General features: G+C 37.0%; 1 protein-coding gene across 2 annotated transcripts; it reads right to left on the minus strand.

The window, feature by feature from the left end:
* LOC134797595 (protein decapentaplegic) lies at positions 1-26,819 on the minus strand. Of its 2 annotated transcripts, none has more exons than XM_063769899.1 (2): positions 26,533-26,819; positions 1-1,298 (listed from the first exon to the last, which is right to left on the minus strand). In XM_063769899.1, exon 2 carries the CDS (start codon positions 1,279-1,281, stop codon positions 157-159), a length of 1,125 nt encoding a protein of 374 aa, XP_063625969.1. In that variant the 5' UTR covers positions 1,282-1,298; positions 26,533-26,819; the 3' UTR covers positions 1-156. The 2 variants fall into 2 exon arrangements, with proteins under 2 accessions (XP_063625969.1, XP_063625959.1); XM_063769889.1 differs by lacking the exon at positions 26,533-26,819 and adding an exon at positions 7,656-7,896.
* Between the last annotated feature and the right edge of the window lie 890 nt (positions 26,820-27,709).

A 27,709-nucleotide genomic window follows, 5' to 3' on the forward strand; every position in this document is an offset into this window, starting at 1 on the left:
TTGTATAAAATTAATGTTTTATTACATCTTCATTTCAATAAAATAATAATTACACGTATATATACACAGATAGATATGTACAAATCGAGGCCACTACTACTATATGTACACTGGGTCCACGAGTATCACTAGGTCCGCACGGGGCCGGCGCCTTCGTCATCGGCAACCGCAACCCATCACCATCATGTCCTGATAATTTTTGAGCACCACATTGTTCTGTTCGTCCAAATATAGCATAGAGATGGACGAGAGCTGCGTCGGCACGCAGCACGCCTTCGGCACGGCGGCCGGGTTCACTGAGTTCACTAGAGTCTGCACGATCGCGTGGTTCGTGCCGTTCAAGTGGTCCGCCAGCGGGAATGGGCAATCGCCCTGGCAATAGTACGCGTCGTAACCGTGCGGCGCGACGATCCAATTACTCCAACCGACGTCGGCGAAGTCCACGAACAGCGGCCGCCGCTGGCAAATTTCGCGCGCCTCTTTGCGGCGGTGATGCGCTCTGTGGCCGCGTCTCGCAGCGCCGCGCTTGCTGCGCGTGAGTATTGTCTCACCGCGCTCGCGAGCCGCCCTGGCACGCTCATCTTCAGTGTATAATAGCAACAGCGGCTGCAACCCGTGCCATTGCTCGGAGCTTTCATCGGCTCGTCGCCGTACTCGCACGTGCGGCTGTCTCGCGTCCGTGCCGTTCTCATTCTGCTCGATAACACGCACTAACAGTCCATGATTCTCTGTTGGCTCGGTAAGCCAACGGCGCGCTGCGCCGACGGCATCGACCCGTACAATTTCGGCGCCGGGCCGCAGCGGCACAGAATCGAGAAGCCGCAGGATGGGTTCCGTGCGGCCGCGACGCCCAGGCTTGACTACGTCGTATAATAGCAACCGTTGAGCGGTAGTCGCGCCGTCGGCGCGATGAAACGTGAGATCGGCGCCGCGCGCCACCTCGTCCGCGGGCACACCGGTCACGTTGAAGTACAGACGAAAGCGATGCTCGTGCGGAAACCGATCGTCGAGCCGCGTAGGCGTATGGTGGAAGGAACGGGCGGTATTGGCAGCGGTCGCGGGCAGCGCGCCGCGCTCGTCATAGAGCACGCGCAACGCTTTGGGTACTGGCGGCGCGGGCGCCGGCGGCGTGGGTTTGCGCGGCAGCCCCAGCAGCGCCAGCAGCTGTCGCTCGGCGGCGGCGCGTGTGGCCTCGTCCAGCGCGGCGCGTGGTGAGCTCGACTCGGCTGCGCACAGCGCGACCAGTGCGCACACCACAGCGCATGCGCACGCCCCACGCATAATTCTCCTCGACCCACCTGTAAAGATAGAAACTCTTTCTGAGATACGTAGGAAAAAAATATTGATAAAAACAACATTCAACAGTCCAATAGATTTGTTATCACCATGAGTAAGTACCTAATGTATTTATATCTAATACCTAACAACGAACAAAAAGTTAAGTCATTTAATTTAAACGAACTTTTAAATTCACATCTTTTGAATGGTTAAATTATCTAACAAGAACTAGAGTTTTGTAAATAAAAGGGGTTTAACGAAAATATTTTATGCATCAAAAATACTTTTCTATATTTTACTGTAACAACATATTTCTGCACGTGTAAGTTAATTTATTTTGAAGATTATTGTAATGTAATTTTTTTTATTGTAATGTTAACCAAGGTATTGGCTTTATTGTATTTGTTGTTTGTATTGTATTTATTAATTTTGTTAGGTAGGTACATAATTACATATCACTAACGCCACTATCAATCATTTATTGATGTGTAAAAGAACCCCGGTTGAGGCACACTCACAGAATAAACGTTTGAATTTTGATTTCAATCAGCTTTAAAAACTATCGAACTGAACTACTTAGTTTCTTATTTGCGATTCTTGTTTTCAAATCCTAAACGTACCTACGGACTCCAAATGTTATATGTATACTGATAATTCTGTTGTCAAATTATGATGAAAGTTTTTGTAAATGTCTTGTATTCTATTTTATTGCGCATCTATAGATGTATACATAGTGCTCGCAGATATCGTTCAAAGGCCGCGCGCCCGCGGCTCTTGGTCTTTTTCGATTTAACAACGATAACAAAATTCAACGATCAACCACCTTCTATGATTCTAAACTCCTGCGGTGGTTGTGAAAAAGGATTATTTCGGCAATTATTCGATCGATTCGGGCGACTTTATCGTTAATAATATTAAGGCTTGGCTAAACTTTATGACATCTGAATCACTACTAGGTACTTATCCATGGCACGTACTATAATATACCTATGATATAAAAATTCAAATTAACCATTGCTACTGACTGGTATGACTTACTTCTTAGTGATTGCCGTCAATTAAATAATCATTTTCGGCAAATTATAAGTAGGTAGTTGTCTGACACTCATTTTTAATATACGAGTTTGCAAATTATTTACATCTCTATTGTAAACATTAGAGTAATTATTGATTACCGAAACAATTAGTACCTAAATACCTGCTCAGAGTATCACGTAGGTAGTAGGTACGTGTATACCCTTTCGCCAATTTGATTCATCTCTTAATAACGTCATTAGGCTAATTGGTTACAGCAGTCTATTATTGTTTGCTTCCAATTAATTAATACTATGGCTTCTGGGTGTTGTTAATTTCCAGAAGTCCCTAAACTACTTATATCATTTATACGACTACTAGTATAATCGAACCAGCAGACTATTCAATTATAGTTATTACCGGATTGTGATAAGGTCGTTTTAAATTATCATTGTTAGAATATGTGATGCAGTTGCAACAAAGAGCCAGTGTGGCCGACCGGTAGTGCGCTTATCTGTACATTTCTAACGAATACTTACAAATTGCACAGTGTTTAAGTAATTTATTCTCGTGCAGTCGGTGCACTAATGTTGGTGTAAAGCACAACTAACTACAGTTACATCCAGAATTAATAAAAATGTTACAAATTTGAACAACCAATTATCCGCTAGCAAAAACAACAAAGTCGTCAACAAATTTCGGTTTACTTTTTCTATTTGATTAGATACATCACTACACCTAATAAAACGTCACTACACCTAAGTTTGTAAATGTTTTATTTCATTGTTTTAGGTTGTAAGTTTTACTTTTTTTTACTGTATTTTATATTTACTTTTACACATTTTATTATATTGTATTGTATTTATTTTTTTGGGTTTCTTGCCTGCCAAATAAAGAATTTATTATTTATTTATTATTATTAAAACAAAGTCCCCCGCCGCGTCTGTCTGTTTGTGTGTGTGTATGTATTGTTATTGTATGTGTATTGTTATTAAAGGAACGATTATTAAAAAAAATTGTTAAGTGATAAGTTATATTCAGCTTGAGTACCTATAACCTTTAAAACATTGTACCTACAAGGCTAGGCAAGGAGTATCATTCAAATACTGTACCTTAATACTAATGTATTCGTCAAAAACACTGAAATCCAGTACGCAGTTTATAAAATTTCACAAAACATTTAATCCGGTAGATTGTTGGTCGGCAACAATGAATAATTGACACTGTTCAAAGTATTTCCACTGTCAATGCGGACGCACCACTTGAATGTAACTAATAACTTTTAAAATAAATATTATAATTAATTACGAAATATTAAACATAAAACTAAAAATATTATCAATGAACCATACTATTAATAACTAGAATGTGACTAGAAAAGACGAGTGTCTGTGGTTAGGTCCGTCCTAGTTCACGGCATCCCCAAAACTAATCGCCCGGCAGCCTGACTTCTCAATATATACTTATGTAATGATAGTTGCATATATACCAACCAACAGACCAACACTATATTCAAATGGTGGAATACATCATTTCAGGTGTGTCTAAAATCCATACTAATATTATAAATGCAAAAGTGTCTGTCTGTCTGTTACCTCTTCACACTTAAACCGCTGAACGGATTTAGTATAAATTTGGCATAGAGATAGCTTGAGTCCCGGGGAAGGACATTGGATAGTTTTCATGTCGGTAATCATCCCTAAAGAGAGTGAAAAGGGGGGTGGAATTGGGAGAGTTAATAAATTGACTGATAATTGATGTAGGCAATTAAGCTTATCAAATTGAATGATTGCTACTACACTTTATCCAGGCGCTATACTTTAGCTTCTTTTACTGATTCCACGTAGACGAAGTCGCGGGCAAAAGCTAGTAATGTCATATTGCTCCATAAATTTTGAATACCTTAGTATTTGTTAGGCACCTATAAAAATTCTTATCATTGATTAAATGAATTGTGAAGCTTTCCATAGTAGGTTAGAGTTTCAGTAGTTTTATATCTAGTAACAATTTATGTGACCACATTCGGGTCAAATAAATTGGTAATATTTTAAACTCTATCGTTTTTGACAACAAGAAAAAATATCTAAGAAAAGAGTAGAGACCCTGGGGCCGTGGAGTCGTGACCCTCAGAATCTTTATCAGGGCCTAAAAAAAGACTTTGAAACCACGGGTGACCCTAGGGCTGGCTCATTCCTAGGCCAAAGAATAGGCATAGCTATTCAGCGTGGAAATGTAGCCAGCCTTATGGGCACCCTTCCGCAGGGGACAGATCTGGGGGACCTAGGATAGGTGGGTAAGATTTATTTATTTATTTATTTTATTAGTTTTAATTTATTTCGTTTATACTTAATTTTAATAATAGTTTATAAGTTTTATCAATTTCTAATAAATAAATTAAAAAATATCGCGGTATTGAATCGAGATAATGCCGCTACCGGTAACATTAGAAAATTGCAAGCCGGTTAGAGCCACCCACACTATAGTTCGTTTTTTTTAGCATTAGAAAGAACTTGAAAGAAGGTAAGCGATCTTGACATGTCTTTTAATTGAAAAACGCTTTTTAAAAATCAGTAACTATTACTTATGAAAGCAGAAGAATATAAATGATCGTATTAGATTCATAATTGTTACATATTTGCCGTAACTTATTTTTAAAATGTGTTTTTCAATTAAAAGACACGTCAAGATTGTTTACCTTATTTCTAATGCTAAAAAAAACGAACTATAGTCAACTCTATGGCTGCTGTTCGACGCAACGTTGGCGCAACTGCGCAGCGACGTCATTTTCATTAGCGCCGACTTTACGCCGACGCTCAAAAGACGCTAGTGTGTGGAGGCCCTTAGTTGCAAGTTACTACTTTACAAGTACATTTTTTACTTAGTGTTTTAATTAGTGGGCATTAGGATGTTAATAAAATGTCAAGTCATTCTTCTGGCCTAAAAAACGACCTACCTTCCTGACCTTATTAATAATGTCAAGTTAAAGCTTGTCCCAGAAAAAAATGTCATTTGTATTCACATCTTTTTATCTATAATACCAATACCTCTGGACATTTTTCTATAAACGAATTAGGTATTATGTAGGTACCAACAGACGGTACAAATAAGCAAACGTTCTTATTTTAACAAGAGGCGCTATTTTTAATTTTTACTGTGCATTTTCCCAGTACCAGAACACCCCAATTTTTATATAAAAATAAACCAATTCGCGGATTTTTAATAGCAGTTACTTAGTATTAAATTAAACATATTTTTATGTGGTCTACGCTTATTTACCTATATAAGGTAAACGTACTGGTGCTCGACGCGGTCCCAGTACATGTCATCTTGAAACTTAAGTCATTAGCATGTCGAGCACTAGTACTTTTTACCTTATGTATTACTTTAACTATAGTTCGTTTTTTTAGCATTAGAAAAAGACTACGCGATCTTGACGTGTCTTATAATTGAAAAACGCTTTTTAAAAATCAGTATTAGGTACATATTTGCCGTGATTTAAGTATTTTTCAAAAGTGTTTTTCAATAAAAAGACACGTCAAGATTGTTTACCTTTTTTCTAATGCAAAAAAATACAAACTATACAAGCAATTAATTTTTGATAATTTTGTCTTGTAATACCTACATATTTTAGGTAGCACAGGGTTTTATATAAAAAAATATCTTAGAACTAAAGTTCGTTTTTTTTAGCATTAGAAAGAACTCCACAGAAGCAAGCGTGCAGTTTTTATCAGGCTCTTTAATTGTTGAAAATTATTGAATTATCTAATGTAGCATGGTCAATACATATAATTTACTTCAAATTATTACCGCTAAAAGTGCCGGATTTGGAACCACAAGCTTACTTCTGCGAAGTTCTTTCTAACGCTAAAAAAAACGAACTATAGACAGTAACATTTAGACTGAGTAAGATATTAGGTAAATCTGAGCAAATTAAAATATAACTTGTATTCATCAATTACTTACCTACATAATTAAATATAATTCAATAAAATATGGGCTGCATCACTTCCAAAACAGATATACCTAATTAAAAGTACTAAACAATATACCTATTTAAGGATTGAAGTGGTTGTAGGTAGGTACCTAAAAGACAGCCAGCGTTTCAACATATATTTTGAGTGGCTACATAATTATATACTTCGTTTTTTTACCATTAGAAATAAGGTAAACAATCTTGACGTGTATTTTAATTGAAAAACACATTTTAAAAATAAGTTACGGCAAATATGTAACAATTATGAATCTAATACGATCATTTATATTCTTCTGCTTTCATAAGTAATAGTTACTGATTTTTAAAAAGCGTTTTTCAATTAAAAGACATGTCAAGATCGCTTACCTTCTTTCAAGTTCTTTCTAATGCTAAAAAAAACGAACTTATAGTGTAAACAGACTAGGTATGTACTTACTCTTTATTTTGTATTTGATAATTACGTAGGTATTTACTTAATTAGATATGTTTTTTGTTATTTTTTATATTTTATGGGCATTTTAGTCTGAAATAAACATTTCGAATAATACCTGTAATTTTTGTTTGGTCCGTCGCTTAGGTTAGGAGTTTAGTTAAGTAGATAAACTTTAATCTTCAAATGGTACTGATGTAAAACACTTACTGTGCTGTTAACTTTAATCTAACGCAATAATAAACTGAACATACAAATTATAAAGTATGTAGTTGTTTATTACATTAATATAAAGATGATCGAGATTGATTAAAAAAGGGGCATGTAATTCCCGGCCCGGGGTCCGTATTGTAATTAAACCTACAAAATAACGCTCTGGAAACGGCTCGAGTAAAAGACATCAACGAGCGGCCGCGAGTTCGCTTCTCGCACGTTTCTTCTTTCCAATTTTTACGGCTCTCGTAAAACCAATACATGTTAAGTGTTCATAAAAGTCTTCAAACTACTTTACTGATATCCATTTCGTGCTTATTATTTTAGCATTACGACTTTTTCTTTAGTTGGAGACGGTATATCAATTTTTTATAAGTTGACCATAATTTCGTCACTGATTAATTTTACCTCCGCAAGCGGTGGTATAGGGAAAGTGCTAGTAGCGAAAGTAATGAATTTAGTAAATTGACGAGTTAGCAGGTTGTAAGATATAACGGAAACTTTAGTAAACATTAACGTGTGTATTTATATGATACCTACTTACGGACTAGGAAAATTTAGCGGTCGGGTCGGCAGAATGAAGGTATGTCGGTCTACGCTAAAACGTTATCCAATAACAAGCGAGAACAGGTTGTTGCCGAATGCCTATTTATTTTGTTGCTATAATATTTTGATCGCTCGCGCGGGCGGCCGGGTCACGGAGTACGTATTTCGAAAATAATGCGGTCAGACCGCTCTCTCACTCACCCGAAAATTTTAACTCATCCAACGTCTCTTGGGATAAATCCGGAAAGTCACACACAGTCGGGAGAGGCTTCACGAGCGTGGCACACGACAGTAGGGCGGTTTATTGGCATCACTGATCGGTCGCGCGCGGTCGCGGGCGCGGAGGCGGCTGCGCGGCATGGCGTGTGCGCGGCGCGGGGCTCGCGGGCGTTGTGACGGCTCCAGACGCGCCGGCGTCGGCGCCCCTCCGCGCGCCGGCCCCGCCCCGCACCCCACGCCGACACTCCCACGCACCCTCTGATCCCTCCCGCTCCTGTCAACAACGCGACACCCCGACCCCCTGCCCGCTCACTATTTGAGACAGGAACGTGATTTGGCGTAAAGAAGCAATTTCGTGTCAGCCATATCACATAAATATGATGTTATATGCATGTACACCTTATCATCTGTGCTACATACAGTCAGATCGTAAATCATCGGGCGTACAGGTTGACTTTGAACGTCGACTTATATTTAAGTAGGTACATATGTTGATTCAATAAATATGAATAAAACTTATCTACTGTCAGGTATTTTTGTTTATTAAGTGGGTACCTACCAATTCTGTGCAGTAAAATAGATTTATTACTCACTCGTCCTCAACTAAAATGTCAAAGGTAAACGCCATGGAAAAGGACGAGAAACCATTTTTGGGTAATAATATCAAAACTCCTGTAATATTGACAACAGTTACTTCGGAGAGATGAGACTTAGAGATGTTTAAAAGAATCTTAGGCCAATCAAATTAGACAAAAAAAGCGTTTTGAGGAATTCATTCCCAGCAAGCTGGAAATCGTTTTAATACCTTCATTTGATCCTAAATGCGTGTAATCCGAGTTTGCGCATTTTTAGGAGGCGTGCATAAATTTTGGGCGCCAGGAGATACCTACTTTTTTCCTTGGATTGACAAACTACTCAATGTAGAAGTAGTAAGTACCCTCAATTGCAATAGCACTACCAGCAACGTTTGGTGGATCAATAACACTAGTGAAATGGCATTTTCGGATTGTAGCATGATCAAAAATAAATACCAAAAATAAACAAATTCAAAATGGCGGCTATTTATTACAATAAAATTTTGACTACGAATTCATATTGAGGTACCTTTCGGATCCCCAGATATAAATTTTCATCATGATTAGAGCAAATTTTCCGTCGGACGTACCGTTTTAATTCGAGCTACTAGCAAAAAACTGAAAAAGGGCAAAAATTTATGCACACTTCCTGGGATTGCGCAAACTCGGATTACACGCATTTATGACCAAATGGAGGTATCAAAACGATTTCCAGCTTGCTGGGAATTAATTCTTCGAAAAAATCTAATTTGAATGGCCTATCTTGCCATTTCTTAGCTATGTCCTCCATAGTTAGGTTAGACATCAATATTATTGCTGTAACTGCATATTAAATAAGGGACATTCATTCTTATACAATAAATTGTGTAATAGTTATTTGTACAACAAGAGATCAAAGTTTGATATTTCTTCGAGTGCTTATTTTGAGTCCCGTGCAAGCGAAAGATTCTATAATTTAGAATCTTGAGCGTAGTAAGGGACTCAAAAGCGCACGAGATGTAAATAACTTTGATCTCGTGTAGTACACAATTTTTTTCACCTTAGCAGTGAGAACATACCTATTAGACAACTTGAAAAATGTAATCCTTCTTCGTCACTTAATACCTATGCACTCATGTTTTCTTAAGATATACAAACAATTAAGTTTAATTACCGCAATCGAAAACAAAAACAAAACGTAATAATAACTTTCAGTAAAATAATATGGAAATAACGAACATCAACTGACACTTCAATCGACAACTTTTTTTTGTAAAAAAAAACTTTGTAAGATACGGTCCGAATTGCGGATACGTACTATTTGTCAACTATAGTAGAAATTCTTAAAAGTAAAATAATTAATTTTGCGTGATAATCTGTGTATTTTTTGAGTTCGTTGTTTTAATTGTACAATAAAATACCTAAAATATAGTATTCTTATCAGTTTTTATCAAATCTTAAATTTTATTTTAATTAAATAATTATTAAGAAATTAAGAAATCATACTCGTACGGAGCTCGTACGTGGTTTGCAACGATGCGTTAAGTCAATATACCGTTGAATGTCGTTTGAACTTTTTTTCGTCTGTTTCTTTTTGCTAACAGTGTGAAAGGGACAGAGATAATAGAACCCAAGTATTTCGAACTTGTATGTTGAAATTACATTTGACTATAAAGGTCACTTGAATTATGTCATTTTGTCTCAAACAGTGAGCAAAATCGCATTTTGCTCACTGTTTTTAAGAAGCAAAGTACCCTTGTTCGAGCTGCTGAGGTGAAAAAATATTTTCCACAGAGTCAATATCCAGGGAGGAAAAGGTACGGAACCCTATAGCTGTGTTTTATATACCTACATCTAATTACGTTAACATATTATTTTCTATAATGTCAATATCCAGGTAGGAAAATGGGGATTACGTTTATATGGAAAATAAGGTGATTCACGTTTGTATGGAAAAATTCAAACTAGCTAGAAAAAGCGGCACCCCCTTATTTTGTTACACTTATAATTATTGTTGATAAAATACGCCAAGTTTTGTAACTTTATCTCAACTACAAGGGGGTGCTCAACCAGTTTGAAATATTTCAACGCTGTATGAAATCCAAAAAAAAAAATATTATTTGGATTTATATTTAAGCAGTTGTTGTCAAATTATTTAAAAAATATAAGTTATTCTTATTAAGTAAAAAATATTTTTATTCCAATCTTTTCTGCATTTTTAAAGTGAAATTAAAAAAAAACTTCTGAAAATGTATAGAAACAAAAATGTTTGTCTACTTAAAAACTGATAAATCACATGTAGGTACAAATAGTATGAAAACAGATACAAAATAAGAATCTAAAATTTTTATTTTTTTTAAGATTGGGTACATAGTTGGTAAGTCACAAAACTTGGTGTATGTTCCCATCATAATAAATGTAACAAAATAAGGGGATGCCCGGTCCGAAAATAAAAAAAAGGTTTTTTGAAACACCCTAATGGCGAAGCGGTAACATGACTTAGCTCCCTTTCCTCTTAACTACTGATTACTTGTAAAGCTTATTGCAACGACTGAACTTCTACCACTGGTCAGTTTAGAGAGCCACTGTTAGGACACAATGACATATAATACTTTTTGAGATATTGGGGAAATAAAAATTATCTACTTTATCCCCCTGATTTGTTTATAAATTTTGATATTTTTTGTGTGCTAATACACGCTTCGAATACATTTTTATAGGCCGAATCTAATGAGGTATCACACGTATTTTTAGGAGTAGTAGCTCTATTTTTTTACTGTTTTCAGTTTCTCGAACAGACTAATAGTGTGTCTATGTACACGTTGTAGTCGTTGTACGGTAAAATTGAGGGATTCCGTTTAACTCTCAGCGGCCGTTGATGAATGTGTTCACATAGAAGTAGATCCCGCAGGAAGCTCTCGGGCGTGGGCGTGGGCCAGCGCGCAGACTAACACCGGACAACGCAAATGCGGAATGTAAGTACGTGCAGTCATTCACCTTGATTTGTAGGCCAACATAACAACACCTAGCTCCGAAAGTTAATTAAAAATAACATCACTTAATGTAGGTACTGTTACGTTGTTACGAGGACACAGAATATGTAATAGTACTGTCAGTATCGATTGTAAATAGCCGATAGAACAACGCGCCATATGTATCAGCCATCATCTAATACTTGTTCCAAATATATAGCGATTTATTTCTACAATTCCCGTTCGAAAGGACATGTCTCTTTTTGCAAAGCAATTATTTTAGTGGTAAATGAAAATGTAACCATTGTATAATTTTAAAACGGCAATCACCAATGAGTACATCTGTATTAATTTAGCAATGATGATCGAAACTATCAAAGATTTTTATAGACGGCGCCAGCAAAGGTTTCCCCTGTCTTTAGTTATGTTCAATGGGGTTTGGCTTAAAAAGCATTAAGGCTATACCTAATATTTCAAAAAAACGAATTTGACGTTATTCCTAGGATAAACAGGGAAAATCTATGCTGGCGCCACCCGGAAAAACTTCGACCAGCCAACCGCCATTGACGCAAAATTTAAAAGATTATCTAAAGAAAATATAGTTTCTTTTAATTTAAATCACATACCTAAGTAAATAAAAAATATTGATATCAATATGTTACCTACACTTTTAAGATCCCACCCTACTACTACTTTCAAAACCTTGGGGTGTTATTCGTTAAGTATTTCCTATTACTCATCACCGCACCGATAAGATAACAAACAGCTATCGCAATAATTTCGGACACAAATGGGAAGTTTCTTTTAATGTTTTGGTCGTTACTTTTTTCCACGTTTTTAAGATAAAAAACACACGTACCTACACTTGTTTTTATCCCTGTTTCCTCGGTTGTACGCACCTGACACCAAAGTTATAACAATAAAGAGTTATTCAAAGTAAATATTGCTGAGATAAATGCTTATGGTTACGCAGCGCGCGCCTGCGCGATGACTTGCCGTGAACAATGAATTTCAAGTTTCGATCAGGTGCAAGGATTTTATTTTCACTTAAGATAAAACACGCACATCTGCACAGCAATGTTTAGTTTCAACGTCACCTGCTGACCTTAGTTGTAACAAAATTGGATTACTTACATTTAACAAAAACGCATTTAACCAATTTTCAAGACCGAAGTGATCCCCTAAAACCTCCGTCAACAAACTTTTGTACGGCGCTCTAAAAAAGTATGCAAAGTTATTTTTCTCAAAAATGGACGGCAAAGTCGACTTTGCCGTTTAAAAAATAGGTCGCGAAGCGCGTAGTTTATGGTCAGTCAAAAATTAAAAACATTGCAGTCTCGATTTTGGGACTGCAATGTTGCATACAAATTCCATTATTTGTCGAGTTCCAAACTTTTTAAAAGTTGAAATGGCCATATCAAATGAAGGCACAGGCCACAGGCCCATTAAACAGCCAAACAGATGATTAGTACCGCGACTATTTAGCTGTCTCAAATAGGTTGGCGTATTTTCGGCAGAAAAATACACTTCTATATTTTTATTAAAAAAATAAAGAGGCGGCAAAGCTAATTTTTTCAATTATTTCTACTTTTTTCTGTGAAAATATATACGTAAGAACGTTGCTTTTGTAAAATATTTCTATAATATTTATATTTCTTGCACCATTTTTGAGAAAAACACTATATATGACTCGGCTGGAAGGCTACTTGCTGGCTTCGGATTTAATTAAACGGACTCCCAAGGTCGTCCGTTTAAAACGAATCCTCAGCCTGCAAGTAGCTGCTTCCGAGCCTCGACAATAATGTACTATTTATGTAGGCAAAAATCGCACCATTAGCAACATTATCATGTAGGTAATTAAGTATTATCAAGTCTTGTTATAATTAGGCTCTATCCGTAGGTAGCTTCAATTAATACAAATAATTATACTGTTCGTTCCGCAGTTTATTTTACTACCGCCTGTCCAGTGTCCGCATACGTCTGTTGGACTTGCTATGAACTTGCTTATGTTATGGAACGTTAGATTATTATTGTCGCCGCTTCTTCTGACTTGAACTTAATTAAATATAAATAAATAATGTCCCCATTGTATGTATGGTTTTTGTCTTAATATAATAATTGCGGTGTTAGTTACATTTTGCTATAGGTAGGTATAATTAGGTACCTACATATATTGTTTTAAAATAACCGTAAACGAAATTGATACATACCTAGGTATGAATCTACTTCAATTCAATCTTGATTATTCATATAGGATACGGTATAACAACATAAAATAAAAACTCATTCAGTTCGAGCTCGATAAACAAGATTTACAAGTAGTGTCGTGTTGAGATTTCTTAGTTAGACTATGGATGTCTAGAAAGCAGAAGTACCTACCTACTGACAACAAACAACAATACTAATCATCGCGGTCGTCAGTCTCATACTTATAGGTACTAATAGGTAGTTATATATGCAGGGGTGCCAAGTGCCAAGCTAACAGTTATATTTAATTAAATTTCATTTATTTAAGACCAATGAAGGGATCAATCTCGTTAGTGACACCTTTTAATCTTACAACATAGTTATGGTGACTAGGTACATTTAAAATTGTATGTCATCTAGTAATGTATATGGAACCCTGCGCCTGCGCAAGTCCAACTACTTCCCATTTGTTCGGACTGAATAAAAACTCCTAAAAAGCAACATTGATCCATTATTTAGCGCCTTGACGCCTGTTATGTTATTTCTTATGCATAAACGAATAGCCGTCGGCGAATGTGTTCAATGACTCCAGCCACTAGCCACCAGTCACACGATATAACAAAAAAACTGGGCAAGTGCGAGTCGGACTCGCGCACGAAGGGTTGGTTCCGTACCATAATGCAAAAAACGACCAAAAAAAAACGCTCACCCATCCAAGTACTGACCCCGCCCGACGTTGCTTAACTTCGGTCAAAAATCACGTTTGTTGTATGGGAGCCCCTCTTAAATCTTTATTTTATTCTGTTTTTAGTATTTGTTGTTATAGCGGCAACAGAAATACATCATCTGTGAAAATTTCAACTGTCTAGCTAACACGGTTCGTGAGATACAGCCTGGTGACAGACCGACGGCGGACGGACGGACAGCGAAGTCTTAGTAATAGGGTCCCGTTTTACCCTAGGGTACGGAACCCTAAAAATTATACTAATTAACAAACCTCGGCCTTAAAATGTTTCAGTTTTGAATTAATAACGAATAAGCCTAATTTACAGCAGGAATGCGTGGAGAGTGCAACACATACTCGTCTCGTACATACCTAAAGCGATTTTGTGGTGTGCCGGTTCCGGTTCCGGTTCGGGGCTAAAGTACTACAACATTTAAAATCATAATACAAAGGTATGTAAGGCTGCGATTGTCCTAATTTTGAGTTGTTTAATTAAGTTAGGTAGCAGGATATACTTTAAGCTATGAATTAGACGATAAATATTTACCAGTAATATTAATTAATATCGTTCTCAGATCGCGTGCCTGTAGTGAACATTTTTCTCTTGACAACAAAGTTTGTTCACCTCTCGTGCCTTGAAACCCTTGCAACGCTCAAGATTCCACGTTATCAGCATGGTGGTAAACTTATAAACTCTTCGTTTTGGTACATCTTAAACATGAAAATTTATCTCTTAGTCTAAGAGGAGGCCGAAGTAACCCAGTTAGGGTAAACGAGGCAACCCTGGCGTTCATATTAGGGCATTCGGCTTATATACTTTTATAATTTATGTACATATGCTAGTTTAAAGGTATTTGTGTATCCACTCACATGTAGTTGCCTGAAATAAAGATTTTCATTTCATTTCATATATCTACCTATTTAGAGGTGTTGCATTTTAATAAGTAGGTATTTATGTCTGAGTAACGGGTCGCCTGATCAAAACCTAAAATATTCGGAATGCAGCCTAATTATACCGGGTATGGCCTGTAATACGAGCAAAAAATTTAACTGTCGGCTGTACTCCTCATACTGACCAACATTTGTTCAGCAACTTTTAAAAATAACTTGAGTTTATTCTAAGACGCAATGTATTGCGAATTTTGTTATGTTTAAGGCATGACAAGCAACGTCAATCACAAAAGATATATTATGATTTATGACATGGCGATGGCGTCCATTGAAGATAATATTTATTTTGTATGAAAAATAGGAAGTCTAAATACTTCATAATTTTTAAAAGTTGTTGAACAAAATTGTCATCGTTTGAGGACTACAATCTATGTTTTAATTATTTGCTCGTGTTACAGGCCACACCCGGTATGTATGGTGTCTACAAATAGTAAATCCCATCAACACCATAATAGTAAAAAAGGGAGCAAGTTCATTACACTCTAAATGGGTGCCAAATAATGTAGATAGATATATGACTATTTGAAGCCGGAATTAATGGTAGTTTGTGTATAGCACGCTGCACGCTAATATCCCGAATATATTATGTAGGTAGGTAAGTTAGGCAATCTTGAAATTAAAATGCAACCTGTATAATAAATGGTATAGTCAAGTTTTCATAGTTACTTAATGTACCTACTCGTATGATGTAGTGCCAATGACTGGGCACGTAGCCAACGTGCTATCGTTAACGCTTCGCAGCGAACGAAACGCAACTGTCAGTGTTGCACTAGTAGGTATGTAAGAGTGATAGAGAGAGATGACTACAATACGCTACGCTACGGAATCTCCCGCCATCATAGAATTTACCAAAATCGAAATATTAAATTAACAAACAATACAACTATATTCCTTATATTTTTTTATAAATTAAGTTAGGTGTAGGTACCTACAGCATACCATAATAATAATAAGTGTCTATCAAGTTTAGTAATGCGTTACAAAAACTTAATGGTATCCATCTGCGTAGTAAATACAAAACTAATTACTTTAAGCACGCGTTCGTCAAGTTGAGATGAGTGAGATTGCTACCGTATGCAGATACGGGGCTACCGAAGCAGTTACGCGCAAATAACGAACCAATTCAGTCTCGACACCTGACAAACCATACGAAGTAAACATACCGTCCTTTACTGAATTGTTCGGTTAGAGAAAGATAGTAATATCGCAGCTTGAGTTTTCGCTGTTGCGCAGAGTCCGAGTTGACGGGTGTTCTTGTTTTTCTTCATTTTTGGCGCGTGTCGCTCACGCGCCGTTATGCCAGCTCAAGCCAGCGAAAGTTAGAAGCCGCTCACCACTTTATTTATACCAGTTTTTTGAGGTTCTAGAATTTTGATCACTCAGTACTTGTATCCGGGTAGTTAATAATTATATGTAATAGGTACGAGGAGCGACTGGAATATTAAAATTTAAAGGTAGGTAAAGAAATAAAGATAAAATCAGATAATCGTAATACTAATAATATTCGTAATATGAATTCTTGTAGATTGACATGCCTGCAATTTATAATGTACTTAATCTGTATTATGAAATAAATAAATATATCTATCTATGTATCTATCTACTTGCTTCTTACTTACCTACTTGTCTAACAAAAGTATTACACAATAATTTTAAGAAGTGGGTATATGAATGTATGAATGAATTTTTTTATTTCAGGCAACTAGTGGCCCATACATAAATACCTTAAACCTAGCATACATACATACATACATAGCATAGTATTCTAGGGATCAGTGACTAGTAATGGGTGCGACATATAGGTAAGCACTCGACAAAACCAAACTATCGTGGTATATAACTCCGTTCCTAAATAAACACGTCCGTTTTTTAAATGGACTATAACTTTCCCAATTAAATATGTCTAAATACCAACAATTGGTGTACATCAGTGTTATTTTATGACGCATAACATTATGTATGAAAATTTATTATTCGCAAGCGATAAACCGCTATTTGTAACCTGTATTTTTACCAGAGTTTTGGGGCCTTCTGCGACTCCCTTTTAAGAGGCTTTGATCCTCCTGGTTGATGCTTGAAGAACACTGATGTACCTAAGTGATGTAAATTAGAATTATTAAGAATCTTAACTATATGTACTTAAGTCCTTAAAAATACAGAAAAATAATTTCTTGATAAATTGATAAACCTAATCTACATATTTATTTGTGTCAAAATTTTAATTAAATATACTTACACTGAAAAATCTCCGATTTCTTAATTCGGATAAAAAGTATAAAAACCCATTTTCTCCATGTTGCCTAATTAGGGATTTCACGATATGAGTAGTTGGGCAGCGGTGGAGCCAAGCCGTCTGCCTCCCACGGGCGGCCGCGTCCTGCCCGCTGACTCACCAATTCACGTCTCATACCCGTAATTAGACCATTAGCACGCACGCAGCGCTCAAATGCTCAATTAGATCAACGACCGTCGGGAAGATTACGTCCCGTGTTGGCTTCAATGATACTCGGGATAAAATGTCCGCAATTGACAGTTCCCCATGTTCAGTTTGGATAAAAGCATTATTTTCAAACTTTTTCCCAATTTCTATTTGCTACGATTCCAGGCACATGAAATTCAAATGTTTTAATACGAACTATTGTACATATACTCTGATGGGCTACAATAAATAGCGAACCCATTTTTTTTCTTATAATAATTAAGTAGGTTACTACTATATATATATCTTATTTCCCGGGGTGAATTTCAAATGTCTTTAGCCTCCTCCTATATCCTCGGCAGTGGAACAAAATAACCAACTTTGTCTTGGCTGACTTGTTGACTCTTAAGTTTTTTTTTAAATTCCTCTGAATTTAGGTGTTTTGAATTATTAAAATATTTATATTATTTTAAACTACATGATCAAGTAGTTTATTTAGTACCTTCATATAAATAGCAGCAGTAGTTATACATTTATTTGTCAATTTTGCAATAAATAGTTACATCTCCCGCTTGCATACGTGGCCAAAGAAATTAAGGAAACCAGACTAAAATAGACAATAAATAGTAAAATGATTACGAGATTTGCGAGTTCATACATTTGTGAAGAAGATACGGAATGGACTGATCCATTATTGATAAACCCAGCAATCCTCCAGTCTAGTATCACAACGTCATCTAGGACGTCAATCTTCTTCTTTATATTCTGCGTTTACACTATTGTACCTCTAACAACCCTCTGTAACGTTTGAAATAAATATACTTTGTCTAGAACCTATGGAATCTGATTTCTAGGAACTTCATTTATACAGAAGCTGATCTTGTTATCTCGCAGTCCGAATGCAACATACGTACCTACTCCAGTGCCTCGTACGTTATATGCGGGTCACATTACAACAGGAAATTATCTCTGCGCTCGTTGTGATGTAAATAGAATGAGATCTAAATAATTTACAATTTACGCGCAGGGGTTTTTTTACCACTTTTGGTGTTTGTCTTCGTATTAAGGGATAGAGTCTCTACGTGTTGGCTTCGGCTCCGCGCACGCTTCCCAAAGGTCCGGAACACCATTGTACCGTGGTGGGAAAGACATTGGTAAAAACACATGACCAATTATTTTATAAATTAAGCCCACACATCAAAACAGACTTGCAGGAACTGTAATAGAGACCATAAAATTAAAAGTTACAAAGGCGAATTTATCTTCTTATTAAGGGATCTCTTTCAACTGACTTCTTAGCAACTGAGATTAATCAGTCAAGTATTCAATTAGAGTATGTCAACTCATCAATAACATAAAAATATGTTTAGGTGAAGTTCCCAGTTGGTAATTACCTACGTCAAATTAAATTTTCCTCTCTTGTTTCCACTCTGCGTGCCTACTGAAGCCATATATTGAATCAGTGTCAGCATGTCATAAAGAATTCTACTACATATACCTAAGAATCCAGACACGTGCCTATGCCTAATTTGTAACGTACTGGTTAATTATGGTCAGGCTTATTTACTTGCTTATACTAATAACGAGTAATGTTATCATCTTTGCTTTCATATTCACTGAACAAGGACTCAATTTCAGTTCCCTTTAATTAGGAGTAATGCCTTAGCTTTCTGTCATAAGAATAAAAACCTAAATAATTATATGATACGGTTGAAATTAGGCTGGCAGTTCAGAAATGCATGGAAAGGTTCCAATTGCATTGGCAGAAGTGCAGCTACCTATATGATTGTGCTGATTGTTATCAAGCGGCGTCACATTGAAGGTCGTTGACTAATTCCGGAAGGTGTGGCTCAAGATCATGCGTGAATGCGGCTGCATTTAATGTTTATCGGCCTCCGCTCCGTAGCCTAGTCGGTATTGAATTGACCCGAAGCTGGAAGTCCTGAGTTCGAATCCCGGTTAGGGCATTTATTTATGTGATAAGCATCGAACGGTTGTTTCTACATTTCTGAGTGGACATTTTCTATGTATGTATCTAAAACATTTATTGATATACAGACCCTTATTAAGTCACCACAAGCCTTAGGTATTTAGCTTAATAAGTCGATTACATATATAAAATTGACCCATAATATTTTTAGGGTTCCGTACCCAAAGGGTAAAACGGGACCCTATTACTAAGACTTCGCTGTCCGTCCGTCCGTCCGTCCGTCTGTCTGTCACCAGGCTGTATCTCACGAACCGTGATAGATATACAGCTAGACAGTTGAAATTTTCACAGATGATGTATTTCTGTTGCCGCTATAATAACAAATACTAAAAACAGAATAAAATAAAGATTTAAATGGGGCTCCCATACAACAAACGTGATTTTTGACCAAAGTTAAGCAACGTCGGGAGTGGTCAGTACTTGGATGGGTGACCGTTTTTTTTGCTTTTTTTTTCGTTTTTTTTTGCATTATGGTACGGAACCCTTCGTGCGCGAGTCCGACTCGCACTTGCCCGGTTTTTTTTATATACATATTTTACTTTCGTCAAGAGTAGTTCGCGACGTCTACACTACCTACTCCTATTCCAATACCTCTTTCATCATCTCTCTCTTCTTACAACCAAACCAATGGTTGCAAAACCCAAATAACCATATTTTTACAGGCTTTTGTTTTCTTTGTGAATACTTACTCAGCTCTTAAACTGTAGTTATTTTGGAACACAGTGTCTGAACTACATACGAGTATATAATATTTAATCTGCTTTCATTTTGACACCCCACGTGTGTATTCGCAATGCATAGTTTGGATGCAGTATTCACAACGAGCCTATGGCAGAGTATAATGATTGTATTAAATCAACGAAATAATCTGCTGCGTAGTTTATTTTTTCATATTGTCAATGGCTTTTGTCGAAACCAGTAATGCTACGTGTAGGCAATTTAGAAGATGGACAGCGTTTTTGTGTGTTGCGATTTAAATAGGCAATCGTTATTGTTATTATGTATTCTGCCGAGCAGAACGAGTCTTCACTTCAACCAACTTGGTTTTCGATTTTTTCATCCCCTTCAGGGTCTTCTATTTGTGGCGTTAGTGTTATTGATCACTCCCGCGAAAATCCTTCATGCGTATTAGTACCAAAAATCTGTACGCGAAAATGTCACTTGGAAAAACATTTTCATTTTTCATCGATATGTTGCTATTCTAGTAAGATTAGATAGGGTAAGAGATACACTTGAATGGGTCAAAAGTAAACTTATGTAGGGACCTAGGGACTTCTCACTGTTCCTCTTGGCCCGAGCAATTAATAAACTAGCTAACTATGACCTGGTACCTACTGGCGATGAAGGAAAAAAGCACACGGCAATTCTATAAGTATACCAATTTAATATGATTAGGAATTCTTTTTAAACCACTATATATGTATATTAAACTTTAAACTTTTGATTGTGCTTTTAATATCGGTAGGTACCTAATAAAGTAATAATTTAACGTGGAAACTGGCGATGTACAGGCACGAACTGCGGTTGTTCAGCCATTTAGGTTTCTAGCTAAATTGGACAATCCATAGCATAAGTATCGAACAACCAATTAAGCTAGGACCCTAAGTGGCTAAACAAGCGCGGTTTGTGATGGTACACATTGTCCATTGTCTCTAGTTGTTTGCATTAATTAAAGCCGAGGAGGCTACGTCCGGGATTAATGACACGTTTTTAGGTTCCGTACCAAAAAGGTAAAAAGTCACCTTTATATGTAGACCAGGCGGCTTAGCACGGTCGCGTTTTTATTCCTTGTCACCATGCCTGTCACGTTCTAACAAGTATGTAAGTGCGAAAGGGACGTGCATAGTGATAGTCGATAAAAATGGAACCGTGCTGAGCCCACAGGTATTAGGTAAATATAAATATATCGAGAACTTACGCTTAATGAACAACAAGGCTAACCCAAACGCAATGAAAGTGTTATTTTTAATTGACTATAAAATTAAAAATAATTTGAATTAAAAAAATTGCTTGCTAATTAGTTTTTTTGGCAACCGTATCGTGATTTAAAAAAGCACTACGATTTTGTAACAACTCTGGTAGCTGAACATAAGGTAAACGTACTAGTGCTCGACATGCTAATGCCCAACAGATTACACCTTCCTGTCAGCTCTATTCACAATAAATTAAATTTCAAGATGACATGCACTGGGACCGCGTCGAGCACCAGTAGGTACGTTTACATTACTGCACCTTACAACTTACAACCCCTCTAAGTATTGTTGTATAGTTTCAGATTTCCCCACATTGTCCTAGCTATAAAAAACACAACCTGTATAAAATAGCAGCTATTCTACTCAACGATGTGGTTAGTTAGCTTGCTATCGAACCGGTCCATGCACATGCTTCACCCGACATGCGTATAATGATAGTAGGTAGCGGATAGAACAACGCGCCAACAGTATCTGCTAGTTCTGCCACCCTCTGATAGTTTTACATATCTACAAAAATGTGTCATCTCTCTAGTCTAGTGTATTCTGTGTGTACAATAAAGAGTTATAATGATAACTAGTTTAAACTTGATTGGTCGAGCCGTTTTTGAGTTTCCGAAACACCTTCCTTCACTGGGCATTGTACGAAATGTACGACGTGCTATTAGCTGTTTTCGTTACGCGTACAATTTTTGGTAGTCAACTACCTACGAATTATTACTACGTTTAAATACTATGTTACGTTAAAAAAACAACAAGCTATTAATCAATCTTGCGCTTCTATTTGTCAATCACAAAGGCATGTTACAGTGGTAAAATTGCGGGGTTACTAGGTAGGTAGGTACTTACTAATTAAATTTCCCTTTTTAGGGTTCCGTAGCCAAATGGCAAAAAACGGAACCCTTATGGATTCGTCATGTCTGTCTGTCTGTCCGTCTTTATGTCACAGCCACTTTTTTCCGAAACTATAAGAACTATACTGTTGAAACTTGGTAAGTAGATGTATTCTGTGAACCGCATTAAGACTCGTACAAAAATAGAAAAAAATAAAAGGATGATGTTTGCGCCCATACAAGTTTGGCCCAACACTCGCTAAACATGGGTGGTATATTGTTAGGCTCCAAACATGAAATGAAAGTCCCGATAGTTATTAGAAATTCACGGACACTTCACAGAACATTATAAAAGCGGAATTTCTCTACGATTTTGAGGTTAGGAATTCTGCCTTGTATCGGGCCATGTTAAATATTATTATTACAAGGAAATAAGGTGCCGTAAATAGTGTAAACATATCGATGATATTGGGCGTTTAAAGGCTGTCAAGGAACAAAAATCGAATGAGTTGGTATTAGGTTAATACATTTTTTTTTATAAAATAATATATTTAATACGACTTTCTTAAATGAATAAGACGTAGCATACGAAGCGGAATAGACAATAATAACTAGGGCTGTTTTATAGTTAAAAAATGTTATAGCATCAAATGTAAAACCAATTACTTAAGTAAACATATTTACTTCAATTCCAGAGAGAGAAGAAATACAGTACCTAACAATCACGGGATTGTTATAATGAATTCGATAAGTAACTCATTCCAAACAAGAATGTTTCAATTAAAGCAAATGTTTGCCTAAAAGGCACTTAATAATAAACTTAATTTATTTCAAAGAAGTTAGAATTCCTATTTGGAGGTTTATCATATGGGTAATTTATAAAAAAAGTTAGATTTTTTTCCCTTTATTTTAATGTATTTTTAAGTTTTAACCTATTTTCGTATTATTCATACCCTGATATCAAATAAGGTTTTATTAAAAAAGTTAATCAATTTTAAAGAAGTAAAAAACGACTTCAGTGGGGAAAGCCGGTGAAAACTAATTGTAAATTGGTGGTCTTCTAGATTTCATACAATACTATCAAACAAATATGTAATAATTAATATGAAAACACAATCCTATTCACTTTTGACGTAAGTCATTTGGGTATGTTACAATTAAAGTCATTGGAATAAAAACTTTTTACTGTATCGCAGTTTTTTTTTGCAATTTTGATACTCAGTGCTTAAAACAGTATGTCGTTAGTGGTATGACTGGTTTTCTTTGAAGTGAGCGTTATTAGCATCAACAGGAACATCGTAGGAAAGTATTTTGCTGCCATACTTTTTTGTTTGGCTCTGGACGGCCATTTATGAAATGTCATTGATTCTATGTAATGGCGCGGGATGTGTTGATTTGGTTTAATTACTCTTTAACTTATTTTCTTTACTAAGAAGTGTCTGTTGGAATCTAATATATGTATGAGATTGTAAGAAATATGATTAAATTTATCGTATATATAGCATGCTTATCGAATCGTAGGCCAAATTCGGCATGATCCTTTTGGGGGTTCGCCATACTTAGAACTCTAAAATTGTTTTTTCATCAAACCCATACGTGTGGGGTATCTATGGATAGGTCTTCAAAAATGATATTGAGGTTTCCAATATCATATTTTTTTCTAAACTGAATAGTTTGCGCGAAAGACACTTCCAAAGTGGTAAAATGTGTGCCCCCCCCCCCCCCCTGTAACCTTTAAAATAAGAGAATGATAAAACTAAAAAAAATATATGATGTACATTACCATGCAAACTTCCACCGAAAATTGGTTTGAACGAGATTAGTAAGTAGTTTTTTTAATACGTCATAAATCGTAAAACGCAATTTTATTATATGTGTTACTTGCTGCTACGGAACCCTTCATGGGCGAGTCCGACTCGCACTTGGCCGCTTTTATAAGTTCTGTGGTAAGTATAAGTTATGAATTAGAAAGTAAACCTACAAAATATAAAGAAAAAGACAGAAGTACAATAGGTAGGTAGGTAGGTAGGTCAAAAATCAGATCAGACCCAGAAAGGGACTGGTATCATAATCGTATATATATGACATAAATAATGCGAAGGAAGATAAGCTTTGTAGAAGTCCGTGCCAATTCGCTATGTTTTCTTACACTGTTTGACCAGCGCAGCTACCAGAGCAAAAAAAGCTGCGACAAGAGAGAGGTATTACCGTTACAACATTTCGCGCAACATACGCGCAGAAAGTTGTGGTAGGTTATGTACCTATTTACCAAACTATTTACTAAATAAATGCACAACTACTATTGGACATGGCCAGGAGGGCGGCCCCTACTGCCCAGCAGACCGTGAGCTACATGCATTTGACTAACGAAGGCCTCAGGTTTGTCATGCTCCGGTAACGTCCAATCGCAGGCATACCTGGAATATTTGTTCGATTCTCGACTGCGTTACCAAACTCTATACCGATACCTAATTGTACAGAAATGTAGTTCCTACATGAGCATTTTGTAAAAACTTATTATTTACTAACTAACGCTTCAACGCTTCTTTAGGTCTGATTTGATTGGCCTATTTGAAATTTAAGGAAAGTAAACGTTTGACTAAAAGAAATTAGTTTGTTTATATGCTATTTGTGGGTGATAATACTGATAATATTTCTTGTGGTGTAGTTGCTGTGTAAGAGAATTCTGTAGTAAGAGTCTTATACCGAGCGTTATATACCGGGTAAACCATGTATTGTACCTATTCCTCATACGATACAACTTTTGACTGACAACTTTTAAAAATGATGAAATCTTTCGATTTTAGATTTTCCATACAAATCAAATATTATCTTATTTATCTTCAATGTACGCTGTAATTGTAATACTTGTCTTTGACGTTGCCTGTCACGCTTTTACCATAACAGAATTTGCAATACATTGCGTCTTAGAATAAACTTTAAAGTGTAATAAAAATCAAAACATAAGATATTTTTAAAAGTCGCTGAACAAATGTTGGTCTGTTTGAAAACTACAGCCTACAGTTTAATTTATTGCTCCTATTATACCTAGGCAACATCCTGTATAAACAAATTCAACTAATCTAGATAGGTATAAATTTAAATGTCGTATCTACTTAGAACTAATCCAATGTTGTCCACAGAGTACCTAAACGCCAATCTGCCCCCACCACGCACGTATACAAATTCCAAGTATCTATACTATACTAGAAAAGTATACTAGAAAGTATATCCATGGGATAGATAGGTACAGTCGCCATCAGATATATCGGAGCGGCCAAGGTGTTCACAATATCTGAACACGCGCTCTAACGCCCTGACAATAGAGGCGTGTTCCGATATTTGTGAGCACCTTGGCCGCTCCGATATATCTGATGGCGACTGTACTTAATTTCATTTTTATAGTTACTTTTAGTATTCGATTGTCAAATCCGGCCCTTGATTGATGGTCAAATGCTCATCAATTTTGTGCTTTTTTGTTGTATATTTCGTGAAATGACTTAACATCTTGATAATTATTAAAGACTATGGATGTATTTTTTAGTGTTAGGTACCCACGTGTTACTAGTTACCTAGGTATAAAGTTACCAAAATTTCCTGTGTTTAATACCTATGTGCTAAAGTTAAAGTGGAATACTCCTAGCGTTCTCCAGTTGAAAATACGATTAACAAAAATAATTGATAATTATACCTATTAATGTCCAGTTCAATTCGTTAGCTTCGCAATTCGCAAGTAGACTTAGGTATACTCGTAGGCCTCGTAGCTTTAATTAGGAAAGCGTCCGCCCCGGTGGCTGGCGTTGTTGGTTCAAATGCAACTGCCTCGATATTTTATTTGTATTCGATCTTTGTTTAGAGTAATTTCATCTAATACGAGTATTTTTAGATTTGCATTTTGGATATTAGTAGTAATGACTTTATTTTACAAAAATAGGTTCACATAAAATTTACAAAAATTGAGGTAGAGTCTGCGGAAAGAGAAGAGTCGTGAAATGTATAGGATCCAATACATTCCGACTCTTCTCTTTCCGCAGACTCTACAAAGGCGAACATGTCCCTATAAGTACCTACTGTTATATAGGTACTGTGTCAAATTAAATATTCACATCTAGACATTCAAGAAAGCTTTTATTTGAAATACTTAAGTAACAATTCCTAGTTTTGTAAGCACATGTACAAGTTAGTTCAGGTCTCATAACAGGTTATAGGAGGGGGCGAAGGAGAGGCTGCGTAGTAGGTAGGTAAATGTAAAGACATACGTTGCTCATGGCACGTCGTGGTGAGTGCGCCGGGGCGGCGGCGTCGCCGGGCCCGGCTCGGGCACACCGGGGGCGCGGGCTCTGAACGAAAGTTCGATGTGAGATCGAGCGCGCATATGTAAATATCGGCACATTTACAAGCGAAAGGGTTCACCAGAGCGGCGCACTAACGCAGCGCGGGAACCAGTCCGGCGAGATTCCTACGCTGTCTGCCGATAGAAAAATGCCGAGTCCATCACTTGACGCGGTGTGGTGCGCGACGCGGCCGCTGCTCGACTGCCGCCGCCGCCCTCTCGCCGCAGCACCGCTGGTATATTTATCACTTAATTATTGAACTCGTCTGTGCAACAATTATGGAACAGCTCGCAACGCAACACGGCTCCGGCAGGAGCTGAGAGGCGCTACCGCGTCTGCGCCGCACGTTGCGTCACGCGCCAGCGCGCCTGCCGGCCGCCGCGACGCCAGCGCAGGCCTTCAGATGTTAATCTATGTAAACCACTAACTAATCCGATGCTCACCTGTTATTCATTTTGAACATTAACCTCCAACTTGTACTAGTATCTCATAAATATCTTCCTGCCTTTGTTTCCGTGGTATGTGCCGATGTTTATTCATAGTAAACTGTAAATAGAACATATAAACGCAGCTACCTACCTACATGTTTACATGACAGATACCACTTGATAAGCTTTAACTTATGACCTTACAACAACTGTTATGTTATTTATAATGTAAACAGTTCATGCCTACTTGTTCAGATGGCACGGGTACCTACGTTATCTTGTGTATTCTGGAACAAGTTCACTTCGCTTCGGAGCTTTTATTACGTAAGTTTTAATAATCACAAACGAGTCTTAATTAAATGACATTTCTGGTTTGGGCCTCCTGGTTTTTGTTCCTACTCAACTCGCCATAATCTAGGTTGGAAGATCCACCTACCTAGGACTACCTACATAGGTAATTCAAGGAAGTTTCATACAAGGGGAGCAAGTTGTGAAAAAGTCAATAATCAAATGTACTTTTTTTCTGACTTTAAAATTTAATTTCGCTTGGTAAGGAGGCAGCAGAAAAACATGCTGAGCGAGAGGCACGAGGGAGACCTCAGAGGGCCTACCGCCACAGAATAAATAATAGTACTATTACCGTAAAGCGGTGGTGGCCGAGTGGATCTGACGTC

This window comes from Cydia splendana, chromosome 1 (genome assembly GCF_910591565.1).
Source record: "Cydia splendana chromosome 1, ilCydSple1.2, whole genome shotgun sequence".
Classification (NCBI taxonomy): Eukaryota; Metazoa; Arthropoda; class Insecta; order Lepidoptera; family Tortricidae; genus Cydia; species Cydia splendana.

What these genes read in the sequence shown, in the direction of transcription:
- LOC134797595 (XM_063769899.1), bottom strand. Translation starts at nt 1,281, where the DNA reads ATGCGTGGGGCGTGCGCATGCGCTGTGGTGTGCGCACTGGTCGCGCTG.